Here is a 15952-nt window from a genome sequence, read left to right as displayed (position 1 = left end):
GTCAATCATTTTATATCTCAATCCACATTTTCTCTCCATTCGTGCATGTTTGCCTGGTTTTATCCTTGTTTGTACAGCTGTATATTTGCTGTGATGTCCCCTTGAGTTACATTCATTTCTGGTTACTTTAATCTGTGCTCAACTGGCTGCTGGCAGGGAAAATGTGTTTGGTAGCTGGTTGTGAAGGCCATTGGAAAGGTTAGTGTATGTCTCACATTCAGATAAGCAAAGTTAATTAAACAGAATGCCTGAGGTTCCCGATTGCCGCCCCACTTTGGTTATTTCAGCATGAATGCTCGTGGGGAAGAAGTTATGCCTGTCATTAGTATCTAAGTGAGGGAGGTAGATAAACAATGACTAGCTCCCACACTGCCCACGGGGGCTACAAAAGGATTGAATTTGGCTGATACCTTCAATTTTCTCGATGCCTAGTAGCACGTTATCTGAACTTGTGGAAGGTTATTGTGGAGCTCCTGACACCTGCAAATCCATAGGGAGATGGGATTGAGATAGAAAGGAGAATGTGTTCAAGTTTCAATTTATTTATCATCCGATTGTACAAGTACGATCGGATGATAGAGCGTTTTCCAGTCCTCAGTGCCACACACTACAAAAACACATACAGACATAATACACATACTGACAACATGCACAGAACTCCTATACTAATATTAAAATAATAAATATTATTGGTTAAATAAAAAGCTGGATGACAGAGGGTTCGTGTGAGCATTTCAACAATTGTTTAGCAGTCTCACTGGCCGTGGGAAGAAGCTGTTTCTCAGCCTGGTGGTTCTGGCTCTGATACCCCTGCATCTTTCCCAACTGGAGGAGCTGTGTTCCAGGTGGTAGATGTCCTCACTGATTTTGTAAGCCCTCTTTAGACAACGATCCCGGTAAATCCATTCGAGTGGGATGGGGAGAGAGATCCTCCCTGCAGGTCTTAGGATCCTGTGGATTGACCTCCGATCTGATGCCCTACAGCAACTGTACAATACAGCCGGCTAGGATGCTCTCAATAGAGCTCCTGAAGAAAGTTGACTGATGGTGGCTGGTAGTCTTTGTGGTGGTACACCACCGGCCTACTGCAGGGAGCAACCTCTGTACTTGCAGGAGAGCATGGGGACAAGGCAACACCTGGCCAGCTGTCAATCAGCCGACCTGAATGGACGGGTGCCAATCACCCTCCGGGATATAAGCCTGAGCCGGCCCTCCGAAGACTCACTCAGAGTTTACAGCAGTACAACCAGCCCTGCTCTATAGATGTCTTTGTCGATTAAAGCCTGTTGTACAGTCTCTTCGGTTTTGTGTGTTTGCTTCTGTCTAACAGCGCACTACAGTCTTGCCCACCTCCATCTTCTCAGGAAGGGCAGTCGTGGCTGTGCCTTACTGTCAAGTGAGGAGATGTTTTGCATCCAGGTCACTTCGTAAGTGGACTCTGAGGAACTGTGGCACTAACCCTTCACTTTCTTTCTCTCTGTAGAGCACCAGAGATTATCCTGGGATTACTGTTTTGTGAAGCGATCGACATGTGGTCACTTGGATGTGTAATCGCTGAGCTGTTCTTGGGGTGGCCATTGTATCCAGGGGCGTCAGAGTACGATCAGGTATGTTTCAACCATGCTGAATGGTGTGCTTGGGCTAACTCAAAGGCTTTGAGTGAGTTGGCCTCTTATCTCTGTGCTGGGGCACCTTGGGCCCATTGATTGTTATTGCATGTGCTAATGCAATGTCACAATTGACAGTGCCACTGGTTAAGGTGTGAATGTTAACTGTACAATGGGAGTTCCACTAAGATGAATCTTATTCATGAATGTGAAAGAATCCATAGCCTTACTTTGAAGCGTAAGGGAATCATCTTTGATTTGCTTGTCCTAGTCATATTTACCTCAATCAACATCAGAAAGAGGAGTCACGTGATGGAGTAGTGGCCGGTCGGGAAAACCAGCCCTCTCCAGAAAAATAGGAAAAAAGTTAGGAAAAAACAAAGCACAACAAAAATAAAGTATAAGAAATAGAAGATAAAGTTACAGAGAAGAGAAAGAAGATGGCACCCAAGAAGGAGAAAGTAAAAACAACCGAAAAAAAAAAAGTAGAAAAGTCGCCGGAGAAGAAAGAGGAAGGCCTTACCTGCATGAAAGAACAGGGAGCTGTGGTGGCAAGGAGCATCCGATCCCCGAGGTTAGTGCTGGCCCTGCGGAGTCGTGACCTCCCGGCCGGTGGACTTCAAAAATGGCTCGCGGAGCCAAACAAAAGTGCGCAATCAAAAGAAAAAGAGGGGGGGCTCAGCAGAGGAGTGGGCAGCCACAGCGCAAACAGCTGAGGGACACCCGACACCCGGATGCTCAGCTGGAGGATGAGAAAGGTGGCAGAGGAGGGAGCAAGGAAACTGACGAGGGAGAAAGATGGAGAGGTGACTGACAAGAGGATCCACAACAGGAGGCCCGACAGACGAGCAGCCCAGGAGGGGAGGACCAACAACAAGAGGCCCAGCAAGAGGAGGCCCGATAAACAGATACAAGCAACTCAACAGGAAAAACAGAAGAGACACAGATGCAGAAGAAGAGGAAGAACACCAAGATCTTCACAAAGAAATAGAAGGTAAAACTGATGGACAGAATATAGATAAAGCTTTTTTTGAAGAACAAATGAGATCATTAAAAATGAGATCATTAAAAGATCATTAGAATTTAGAGCAATTAAAAGGAAAAAGAAAAGAGCCGAAGATAAAATGCAAAGTTTAGAACTGGTCATGACAGAAATAGGGAAAAGAGTAGAGAATGTGGAACAGCGGGAAATGGCTGTGGATGGAAGTAAATGATTTAAGAGAAAAATTGGAATGATAAAAAAAAATTAAAGAGACATGTTATCTCTCTTGCAGTATCCTGGAGTTGTTATCTCAGAAAATTGATATGTTGGAAAATTATAGTAGGCGAAACAACATAAAAATAGTGGGCCTAAAGGAAGGTGAATTTATAAAAGGATGGATCCCGAAGGTCCTGGGAACAACAGAAATGCAGAAAGAAATGGAAATAGAAAGGGCTCACAGAGCATTAGCTCCGAAACCACAGGCACATTAAAAACCAAGATCCAACTAAGTAAAATTTTTGAGATATATGACAAGAGAAAATATACTGGAGCGGGCAACGAATAAAGTTAGAGAAGATAATAAGCCATTGGAATACAAGGGTCAAAAATTATTTTTTTTACCCAGACATAAGTTTTAAACTCTTAAAGAGGAGGAAGGATTTTAATACAGCGAAAACGATTTTATGGAAAAAAGGTTACAAATTCATGTTAAGACATCCAGTCGTGTTTAAAATATTTATACCTGGGGAGCAAATCAGATTGTTCTCGGATCCAGAGGAAGCACGAGAATTCACAGAACGTTTGCAGGACAGAAGAAGAGATGAAGAGATGTAACAAGAATGAAGAATGGCGATAAAGTATATATAAAGATGTAAAAACAATTTATATGTAAAAAGAACTAAAGAGGGAAAAGAGAAGGGAAGGAAGGAAGTAAGGGGGGGGAAGAGAGAGCTTTGTAATATGTGTAAAAAAAGTGTTTTCTGGGGAGGGCTGGAGGGATAACCGTCACTGCAAAATCAGTTGACACTTACGAGCAAGATCACAATCCAAATGGAAAGGGGAGTTGTGGTTGCCCGGCAAGGGACAAGGGGTAACTCAGAGAGGGGGGAGCATTTGGGGTTAAGGTATTATTGGGCGTGGGGACTGTTGGGGTATTTTATGTTTTAAATGTGTTGTCGTACATTGTTTAATAAGGGAAAACTAAGAGATCAAAATGGGAATAAGGGGGATGGAGGTGGCGAGGAGGTGGAAAATAGGTGTAAGCAAGATATAAAATGGCCACGTTAAACTATATGACTATAAACATTAATGGAATACATAACCAAATTAAAAGGAAGAGGCTACTAAATTTATTGAAGGAGGAAAAAATAGATATAGCATTTGTGCAGGAAATGCATTTAACTGAAGTGGAACATAACAAATTAAAGAAAGACTGGGTAGAACACATAGCGGCAGCATCCTATAATTCAAAAGCTAGAGGTGTAGCCATATTAGTTAACAAAAATGTACCAATCAAAATAGAGGAGGAAATAATAGGTCCGGCACGGAGGTATGTAATGATAAAGTGTCAGATATACTCAGAATTTTGTTATTTTCTCAATATATATGCGCCTCATGAGGAACATCAAAAGTTTATGCAGGATATTCTTTTGAAGATTGCAGACACATATATTGATAGGAGGGGATTTTGACCTTAATTTGGATCCAGTGTTGGATAAAACTGGACAAAAGACTAGCAAAAAGAATAAAGTGGCCAAATTTATGATTAATTCAATGCAGGAAATGAAACTTATGGATATATGGAGGAGGCAACACCCAAGAGAGAAAGAATATTCATATTTTTCGAGTAGGCACAAAACATACTCAAGGATTGATATGTTTTTGTTGTTGGCCCATATTCAAGGGAGAGTTAGGAAAACTGAGTATAAAGCTTGACTACTATCAGATCATTCACCCCTGTTATTAGCAATAGAAATGGAGGACATCCCACCAAGAACTCCATGCTACTTAAAAGGCAGGAATTTAGAGAGTTTATTAAACGCCAAATTAAAACATGTTTTGAAATAAACACAGGATCAGTGAAAGACAAATTTATATTATGGGACGGAATGAAAGTCTTCATTAGAGGACAGATAACAAGTTATGTGACTAAGATGAAAAAAGACTACGATCGGGAAATAGAGCAGTTGGAAAGGGAGATAGTAAATACAGAAAAGGAATTAGTAAAAAGGGACGATATAAAGAAAAAGAGAGAATTGGCGGACAAAAAACTAAAATACAAAACATTACAAACATACAAGGTGGAGAAGAACATAATGAAAACAAAGCAAAAGTATTATGAACTGGGATAAAAAACAAAATATTAGCCTGGCAACTTAAAACAGAACAAGCTAAAAGAACTGTATTGCCATCAAGGAAAAAGGACAAACAAATTACATATAATCCAATGGAGATTAATGAGAACTTTAAGGAATTTTATGAACAATTATACCAAACTGAGAATGAGGGGAAGGATGATAAAATAGAAGAATTTTTAGCTCAAAGTGAACTGCTGAAATTGCAAGAGGAACAAAACAAACTTATAAAACCATTTGAAATAGAGGAAGTGCAGGATATATTAAAAAGCTGCTGAACAATAAAACATCAGGAGAGGATGGATTTCCAATAGAATTTTAGAAAAAATTTAAAGAGTTATTAATTCCTCCTCTCCTGAAAGTAATGAACCAGATAGAAGAAACACAAAACTTGCCAGATTCATGTAAGACAGCAATAATTACAGTAATTCCAAAGTTGGGGAAAGATCCATTTACACCAGCATCATATAGAACAATATCTCTACTTAACTCAGATTATAAGATAATAGCGAAATTATTAGCAAACTGATTGTCCGATTGTATACCAAAATTAGTAAAACAAGATCAAACTGGATTTATTAAGAAAAGATGAACAGCAGATAATGTCGAAACTTATCATGCAGCTCAAGGAAATAAGAAACCAACAGTGGCTGTTGCTTTAGATGCAGAAAAAGCCTTTGACAGAGTAGAGTGGAACTACTTATTTAGAAATGTATAGCGCTTACTTGGAAAGATAGAAATATACTAACCTTAGATAGGTGGTATTTAGAGATGAAGTCTTGTTTAATTATGGAAAAGATATCTTTTTCAATTCAAGATAAGCTGTCTTTTTATAAGCTGAAGTGGACTCCATTTTTTAAGTACTTGCAATTAAGTCTGATTTAAATATGTTTTATGTGTGATATTTTAGATTTGCTAACTTTTTTTATTAATATTTTTATTTGTTATTTTCTTTTGTTTGTGAGTGTTTTTTAATATATAATATTACTAACTTTATTAATTCTTCACTCTTTATTTGGGGGGAAGGGTGGGGTTTTTATATATAGTTTTTTTTAGTGGTCGTATATATGGGGGGGTTAGATTGATTTAAGTTAGGTTATTAATGTTGTGTTGTAATCATTACTTCATTTTTATTTTTTCTTTAAATGTAATTTCTTTGTTTTATTCATGTAATAAAATCTTTAAATAAAGTTTCAAAAAAAAAAGGAACTACTTATTTAAAGTATTGCAGAAGTTCAATCCACCAGAAAAATACATAAATTAGATTAAAGCATTGTATAATGGACCGTTGGCAAAGGTAGCAGTAAATGGATATGTATCAAATCAATTTAAATTAAGTAGGTCAACTAGACAGGGATGTCCATTATCCCCCTCATTATTCGCCTTAGGAACAGAACCTTTGGCAGAACTGTTAAGAATAGAAAATAAAATAAAAGGGATAAAAATAAATGAGAAGGAGTATAAAATCAGCTTATTTGCAGATGCCATTATAGAATACCTAACAGAACCAGAGATATCAATAAAAGAATTACATATGAAATTGAAAGAATATGGAGAAATATCAGGGTGCAAGATCAATGCAAATAAAAGTGAAGTGATGCCAATGAGTAACGCGGATTATACAGAATTTAAAAAAGATTCACCATTTAAATGGCAAACACAAGCAATCCGATACCTAGGTATCAGGTTAGATAATAACTTAAGCCACTTGTACAAACTAAATTATCAGCCACTAATAAAGAAATTGCAGGAAGACTTAGAACATTAGAAAGAATTACCGTTAACGTTGATAGGGAGGGTAAACTGCATTAAAATGAACGTGTTCCCAAGGATACAATACTTATTTCAAACGTTGCCAATTCCCTTAACAGAATTTTTTTTTAATGAACAAAAGAGAATAGTATGGAAATTCTTGTGGAAAGAGAGGAAACCGAGGGTAGTGTTAGATAAATTAACAGAGAGGTATAACCAAGGTGGTTTGCAGTCACCAAACTTTAGAAATTATTATAGAGCCGTACAATTAAGATATTAATCAGATTTTTACCAGACAAGAGAAAAACCAGACTGGACTAAGATAGAACTAGATAAACATCCCACTTTATAAGTGGGATGAAAAGCTGGTGCAATATAAAAACTCACCAGTATTGCATCATTTACTTAATACATGGAAGAAGATCCTCTTAGAAAGGAAAAAAACGAATTACCAAATACCAAAATTATTATTGACGCAAAATTCGCTAATCCCTTTTACAATAGACAACCTTTCCTTTAGAGAATGGGAGAGAAAAGGAATCAAAAGAATAGAAAATTGTTTTTTGGGAAATAATTGATTAACATTTGAACAGTTGAAGTACAAATATGGAATAATTCATGGTACAATGTTTGAATATCATCAACTGAAAGCTTATTTAAAGGATAAATTGGGAAACAGATTGAGATTACCAGAAGGAAGCAGCTTTGAATATGTGATTACAGACACAATGATAATTAAAAGATTTATAATGAACATGTACATCAAGCTGCAAGAGAAAGAAAATGATGAAATAAGCTATAAACCCAAACAAAAGTGGGAAAAGGATTTAAACATAAAGATAAAAAATGAAACATGGGAAAAGTTATGTTCTGGAACTATGAAGAATATAATAAAGATAAGGTTACGTATGATACAGTATAATTGGTTACACAGGGTATATATCACTCCTCAAAAGTTAAAAGAATGGGATCCAACATTATCAGATAGATGTTTACGCTGTTAGAAGGAAATGGGAACAACAGTACATGCAATTTGGGCATGTGAGAAAGTGAATATGTTTTGGGAAGAACTAAATCAGATATTAAATAAAATTACAAAAAATAAACATACCAAAAAATCCAGAGATCTTTCTTTTAAGTAACATAAGAAGTAAAGAATTAGGCCTCAAATTGGATAAAGCGCAAAAAAAATTATTATGATAGCCTTAGCAATAGCAAAAAAATGTATAATGTCAACTTGGAAAATGGAAAAGAGCCTGAGAATACATCAATGGAACATGGAAATGAATAAATGTATTCCATTGGATAAAAATAACATATAATTTAAAAAATAAAGTCACATTGTTTGAACAAATTTGGGAACCATACTTGGAGAGCTTGCCTAGGACCTCCATCACCTAAAATGAAAATGATAAGAAGACGAAACAGCTAGATTCAGTGTGTAACAAATAGATGATGCTAGATGACATATTTTTCTTCTTTATTTTCCTTTGTGTGAAGATATTGTTTTATGGATTTATTGAACTGTATATGTTGAATATTTATGGGTTTTGGTGGGGGTTGGGTAGAGGGGAGGGAGGGTAAGGGGGAAAACAGGGAGAAAATGCCACTGTGTAAATTTAATGAGAAATGTTTGTATGTATTTTGGTTGATATGGTTCACAGTGTGAAAATTTTTTTAAATTATTTAAAAAATATCAACATCAGTAAAACAGACTGAAAATATTATCTCTTCTCTTCTGTAATTCTGTCTGGCCTGCTGAGTTTTCCCAGTGATATTCACATTGTTAATACCAATTTGAAGGGTTTATTTTATTTTTTTTATCAAAAAGAGCATTTAGCCATAAGCTCTTTGCTGTGTGCAAATTCACTGCTGGTTTTCCAAGTTCATGGTCCACAAAATACTTTGGAACTCTTGGACATGAGAGAGTCCATGATGGAAATGTTTGAGAGCAGCAAGGAAAAAGAAGCACCTGGAAGTTAAACGGAACACACAAAAGTGCTGGAGAAACTCAGCAGCTAAAGCAGCATCGAAGGGAGGTAAAGGATAGCCATCGTTTTTGGCCTGAATCCTTCATCAAGTTATGAGCACAAAGCAGACAGGTACCTGAATAAAAAGTGGGGTTGGAGGAGAGGAGGGAGGGAGGAAAACAGACTATCAGGTAAGGGATCATAGTGGAAATGGGTGGGAGGGTCGAAGAGGGGAAAAAACTGAGAAGGGGATGGGGAACTGGAGGAATGGAGGGAGACGGAGAGAGGCTTGGGGGAGGATGGGTGTATCAGAAACTGGAGAATTCGATGTTAATGCTGTCTGGTTGGGGAGTGTCTGCATAAACTTCATTTGTGGTGGTTTGGTCCACATTCACCCAGGCCTCTAGTGCTCCTGGAGTCTGGTAGAAGCCTCATTGAACAGTGCTCCTTGTCAGCTTGCAGTTCATCTCCCACCCTTGTGCCACTAATGTCCATAACCACCAGTAAATTTGTGGGTCTCCTCTACTGTAATTTTATTGGCCCTTCTGCTCTGTTACGATCAATTGGCTCCAACCCGCTGATCTGCTGACTCCCTCCAACCTCACTGATCTCCCGTTCTCTCCAACCCATACACAATGGTTCCTCCCCCAATGTGACCCATACTCACAAACACTCGCCAACCCTGGCTTCAACCGATCAAAGTTATTCCTTTTGTCCTATTAATCAATCCCCTGTCTTCTCTGCAAACTAAAACTACCCTTTCAACCCCTCTTGACCAATTCTGGAGAAAAATCTTCAACTTGAAGATCTTTCTCTGCACATACTGACTGATCTGCTAAAGGTTTCAAGCATTGCCCGTTATTGTTTCTGATTTTTATCCTGTGCATTTTTTTTAAATTCATTCACTGAACAAGTATGCTTTGGTATGTGATACCTATGCAGAGATATTTGGCATGGAAGTGAGAAACAGACTTTCATGAACCCAACCTGCCCAGACCTGAGACATGGCCAGAGACACTATGAGTCCCAAACCAAACCACGGTCCCATCATATCAACCTGCTCAAACCAATCTGTTGCAGGAGACACCACATGTCTCTATTTAACTCGAGAGGCCACTGAATCTATGGGTATATTTGCCTTCAAATGTGAGGTTTCTAATTGCATGTGACAAAGAGAATACTTTGTGTCACTTTATGTCTCAGGCAGTCACTGCCCTTCCAACCCAACTTCTGAGTACCCTTTGAATAAAGAGGTACATTCTGAATTTGGTGACAATCATTCTTAATCCCAGCCATTGAGGCTGATCTTAAATCCAAAAAAGTCATTATAAATACATGATATTAATGCACCGTTAACAAACTGTAAATGTAAAAATGTTCTGTACTTTCACCCTTGAACATCTGTTTCCAATTTTCTCTCGTTAGGTCCTGCCTCATCCTATTGAAATTATCCCTTCCCCAATTAAACACTTCCCCATTTTATCTGCTTTTATCCTTATCTATAGCTATGCTAAAGCTCAGGGAGTTGTGGTCACTCTCACCAACAAGCTCCCCCACTGAGAGGTCTGCCACCTGACCAAGTTCATTACCCAGAATCAGATTCAGTCTGGTCTCTCCTCTTGTCAACTGGTCCATAATGCTGTGTCAGGAATCCTTCTTGAACACACCTGACAAATTCAGCCCCATCTATCCCTCTTGCAGTCAGGAAGTGCCAGTCATTATTAGGGAAGTTGAAGTCTCCCATAACAACAACCCTGTATTTCCCCACCATTTCAAAATCTGCCTGCTTACCTGCTCCTCAGTGCCATGAGGGCTATTTGGGGCCTATAGACTAGTCCCAGTACAGTGATAGCTCTCTTCCTATTTCTCTCTCCCACTCACACCATCTCTGTAGACACTCCCTCTACAGTTGGCCTCCCTTTCTAAAGCCATGATATTATCCCTGACAAGTAATACTACTCCCTCATCTCTTACCTCCATACTGTTCCCTTTAAAACATCTAAATCCCGGTATCTGCATCAGTCAATCCTGCCCTTCCTCCAGCCAAATCACTGTAATGGCCAGACATTATAGTTCTAAGTACTGATACACGCTCTCAGTTCATACCCTTTATTCCTAATACTCCTAGCGTTGAAATAGACACATTTCAAACCCGCTAACTGACTACATTTATATTTTGTCCCCTGCCTGTCCTTCTGCAAGAACACAGAACACATATGCCTTAAATTCTAGGGATACCATTGGGAAGTGCAGGGCAATGAGGACAATTTTGGTCATAAATCACGGCTTAACACTGCACTACAGACCATAAAACAGGAGCAGTACCTCATCAAGGTACCCTTATCCTCATTTCTTAGGCCAGGCTCGTGATTTTGTCCTTTACAAGCCTAATTTGGATGGCTGACAAAAGACGTGGAATAACAAATCTGGTAGGGTTTAGGGAAATCAGGGGATTGTGAATGTGGATCTTTGGGGGACTGTGGGAGTCTGGAAGAGTTTGGGAGATTGTGACATGATCTCGGCACGGATTTGGCATAATGCACAGATGGCAGAGTGTCAGGGTCGGTGAAGTTGGTTGAGTCCTGAGGGATTGCAAGTAGTGGAAGAGTTGATGGATTGCAAGGTTTTGTCATGTTGGGGCATTGGGAGATTGGTCGAGTGTTGGAGGATTGTCAGATTGGTTGATTATTGACTGAATGTTCAGGCATTGCAAAGTTGGCCCTATTTCCTGATGCAAAATTCATGTCAGGTCACAAGAATGACTGACAATAAAAATTGCCTGATTTTATTACAAGAGGGATCCCAAATGGCCTGCAAATGATCACTGCATTGCTTCACCCCAAGAGGAAATCAATTTTCAGTTGCATAACACTGAAAAACCACTTTGCAGTCAAATTTCCAGGCAGTTGTTTCTCACCACTGTTCTGAAATGACAGGTGGATCGTTAAACTCTGTGTCTGGACTTCAGATTTACCCAATATACTTTTGACTCCAAGGCCAGAGTGAACCATTGAGCAAGGGCAGAGAATAAAGGATTAGCCGCACCCAATCAGGTTTTCATATCAGGAACTGATGTCGGATCCATTCTGGATTGTCAGGATCCTACAGGGGAACATAAGAAAGAGGAGCAGGAGAAGGGGGTAAGAGACTGAAGGGTGTAAGGATGGCTTGCATCTAACGAATGGATACAACTCACATAAGGAAATAGGAACAGTCGGTCTTCAAGTCAGCTCCACCTACTTTCCTTTTCCTCATAGTATTTAATTCACCTACTGTACAAAAATTATCCATGAACCCTAAATATATTTAATGAGGCAGCTTTTATTGTTTTCATGGGTAGAAAATTCCAGATTCACTACTCTCTAGAAAAAGCAATTGCTTCTCAAGGTACCCTGAATCTTGCTGATAATCACAAGTTCTCATACATCTGCCAGTGTAAACGGCTATTCAGCATCTGTCTAATCTATCCCTTTCATAATTTTAGATATTTCTACAGGATCCCCTCTCATTCTTTTGAATTCCCCTGAGTGTTGCCCCAGACAATTTAAACTCTCCTCATGTGCTATCCCCTCATCTCCAGAATCAACCTGGTAAACCTTCCTGTACTGCCTTCAAAGCCAATTCTATTTTCTCAAGTAAGGAGACCAGAACTGCATGTAAGTGCTGCACCAGTACCCTATACATTTGGCAGCAGAACCTCACTGCTCTTGAAGTCAACCCTTCTCACAATGAAGGCCTACACTCCATTTTCCTTCTTGTTTACCTGTTACACCTGCAAACCACCATTTTCCTGTTTATGCACAAGCACTGCTAAGCCCCTCTGCACAACAGCATTTAACAATTTGTCATCATTTAATTGATAGTCTGATCCACTATATTTTCTTCCAAAACGGATGACCTCAAATCTACCAACCTTGTACTACATCTGCCCACTCACCTGACCTATTTATATCTCTCTACTGATTCTCCATATCCTTGGCACCATTCAATTTCATGTCATTAGCAAGTTTAGATATGCTACTCCAGATACCTCTTCCAATTCTTTAATGTATATCATGCCCAGCACCGACCCAACAATCCCTCATTTATCCCAATCCTCCTTTCATACTCGTACATTGCCCTAACTCCATATTCCATACATTCTTATCTTGTGGATAAGACTTCTATGCGGTATGTTATTGAACAACTTCTGAAAATACCAAGTAAACAACATCCATCTTTTCCCCTCAGTCCACTGTGTTCATTATATCCTCAAAGAACTCCAATAAATTTGTGAAACATGAGCTGCCCTTCCTAAATCCATGCAGTGTCTGCCTGATGGAAGAATTTCTATCCAGAAGTCCTTAATGATAGCTTCAATTATATTTGACGGGTGTTAAGCAATCTAGCCTATAGTTCCCTGCCTTTAGTGTGCATCCTTTTTTAAATAGTTGCATGACATTTGCTGTTTTGCTATCTGCCAGGATCTGCCCAGGCACCAGAGAATTTTGGTAGATTATTACAAAAATGCTATTTGTAATAATGTCTTTTAGTACCTTCAGATGTATTTCATCAGGACCAGGGGATTTATCTACCTAATTTGCTCAGCACTTATACTTTAGTGAATGAAATTATATTGAGATCCTCACCTTCCATCGTGTCCTTAACATCTCTTTTTGATAGGTTAGAACATCTTCAACTGTGAATACCAACACAAAATGGCTATTCATGCCCTCGGCCATTTCTACATTACCCAATATTAATCCATACTTCTCACCTTCCAAGGATCTTGTGCTTGCTTTATGCTTCTTTCTTGCTTTTTAAAGTTTTGTTTCAATCTTCAGTTGCCCACTCATCTTGGCCAATTTGTATGCATGAGCTTTTAATTTGATGCCTTCCCTTATTTTATTAAGTATCTAAGGCTGACTTTCCTTACTTTTAACTTTTGTTGAGCACTGTGAAAAATCTCTTTGAAAGTCTTACACTCTTCCCTCAACTGTCCTACCCACCTGTGTTCCCAGTCTAGGCCGGTGAAAGCCTCCCACATCCCATTGCAGTCTCTTTTGGTTTGGGATAATACACAGGTTTTAGAGCAAATACTGTAAATTTGCACCCTACATTTGTATGAGAAATTCATTCTTATTGTGAACGGTCTGTCTGAGAGGATCCCAAACCAAGAGATCATTAATTTTACCTGATTCATGGCTTAGGACATGAGCTAAAATAGCATGTTTCATTGTACGTCCAGGAACATCTTCAAGACTGTGTGCAAATTAGTGTCCCCATCACAACTTATATTCCATTCTTACATGCATCAAATTTATTGCTTGTGCCCCTGAAACATTATTTGGTGGCCAGTGGACTTCCTCCAGTGATTTCACCACCACCACCTTACTATTTTTAACTCCACACTGATGGATTGGATTCAATATTTCTGCTCCTTGGGTTTTGTATCATCTCTCATTATCGCCATGAGCTCATCCTTAATTAATATCACTACCCCATTCACCTACCTTTCTGACTATCTATCATTCTGAATTACCTGATAACCCTTGGACATTTCTTTTCTGGTCATCTCCAGCCTGCATCCATGTTTCTGTAATGGCCACTTTGTTCTGATTTGTGCCACAAGTTCATTGGCTTTGTTTCAGGCATTTAGATGAAGTGCCCTTACAACTCATTGTCCTTTTCAAACATAGGAATATGTCTCTCTTGCACTTGACTTTTTGGTACTCGATTTGTATGCGTTTTTTCTAATTTTGGATTTGGTCTCTGCATTGCTCCCCTCTGTCCTTCTGCATGGATTCCCACGCCCTTGTGATGTTAGTTTAAACTGTCCCCCCCCCCCCCCCCCCCATAGCATCAGCATACAATCCCCCAAGGACCTTGATCTGGTCCTACTCAGTTGTAGACTAGTCGAAACAACCATAGGTTTGGTTGTTGAAGAAGCGATGTATAGATATTATGTGGGTGCTTGGACTTGAACAATGTTCCTGTAAATCTATCTAATTCTATCTTATTGTTGTGGTTACAGTGGCATTATTTGCGAAATGGTGTCTTCAGAACATGAAAGGTGCAAATTGCCACTCGAATGAGGGGCATAATTGTTATTAAGACATACCTGACAATACAGTACTCAGATTAAGCCTGCAAACTAAGCGGCACAAGGAGTATAGATGATGCTTTCCCTATTCTAATATATCCTAATTTCAAAGTATCATCTTCCAAAGAGTGAGCTGCGATATCCCAAAGTTCAATCTCTTAATCCAATAAATCAAACTCTGTGGCTGTTACTTTATGTAGTTTTAGTTCTTTGATAGAACAGATAAACGTCTTGCATAGGTTCGCCGCAAGACTTGCATAACGGTGAATAACAAAGCATTTACTGTACAAAGGTACAAGGATATATAGAGATAAATATACTTAGAGATACAAAAACTTAAAGAAAAATTTCTCGTGCTCTCACTTACTTTTCATCTTGTAGAAAAAGTGCAAGTACTTAGCCTGGGCAGATATTACAACATATTACATCATAGTCACTATGGAAACACTACAAACAATAGTTCTTAAAGAGACAGACACAAAGTTAACTAAGAATCAAAAACACAGGGTTTTAACCTTTACACGGAGGAATCACTGCTGCTCATTGTTACTGGTTTGATGGTGATTGGGTGTCCCTCTGTGCCAGAGCCATCTCAGTGGTCCAGTGAGAGAGGATGCTGGCACAAGTCATATTCACTGCAACTAAACATCAAGCTAGAATAATGCCCAAAATCTCAGGGTGGCTATACAAAATACATGACTGAATAACAAAATCTCTGAAGGGCCAGAAGCCAAACCACACTGTTGCCATAAAGATGTCTACCATGATGAGTTGCATCATTAGTCTGATGCCAAATGTATAGTTGTCAACAATGAAACCAGAGATTTTTGCTGAATGGAGTTAAACAGGAAGGTCTGCAGACACTGTGACTGTACTGGATAACACCAAGGTGCTGGAAAAACTCAGCAGGCCTCACAGCATCTATAGGGAGTAATGGGTAACCAAGGTTTCTGGCTTGAGCCAAAATGCGGGCGGGGCGTCTAAATCAAAAAGGTAGGGGAGGAAAGGGCAGAGCACAGGCTAACAGGTGAATATAGGGTGGGGGGGGGGGGAGAAGACAAAATTTTGTTATGGGGAGGGGGTAGCTCTCTGAATAGTGAGAATGGAAGTAGCGGAAGAATGTAGACAGAGGGATAAGCAAAAAGTGAGACTTGGTGGGGGGGGGGGGGGGGGTGGGTTATTGGAAGCTGGAGAAATCTGGTTGG

The 15952-nt window shown here is 39.2% G+C and overlaps 1 protein-coding gene across 10 annotated transcripts in view; it reads left to right on the top strand.

The window, feature by feature from the left end:
• Window positions 1-15952, top strand: part of hipk2 (homeodomain interacting protein kinase 2) — a 275596-nt gene that overhangs the window by 190655 nt on the left and 68989 nt on the right. For all 10 annotated transcript variants that reach the window (XM_069903172.1, XM_069903177.1, XM_069903180.1 and 7 more), the window contains one exon: window positions 1484-1607. In XM_069903172.1, coding sequence (XP_069759273.1) covers window positions 1484-1607 — 124 coding nt within the window. The remainder of the gene's footprint in view (window positions 1-1483; window positions 1608-15952) is intronic.

The sequence above is a fragment of the Narcine bancroftii genome, chromosome 11, assembly GCF_036971445.1.
Source record: "Narcine bancroftii isolate sNarBan1 chromosome 11, sNarBan1.hap1, whole genome shotgun sequence".
NCBI lineage: Eukaryota > Metazoa > Chordata > Chondrichthyes > Torpediniformes > Narcinidae > Narcine > Narcine bancroftii.
This window is presented reverse-complemented; position numbering and strand designations above follow the sequence as displayed.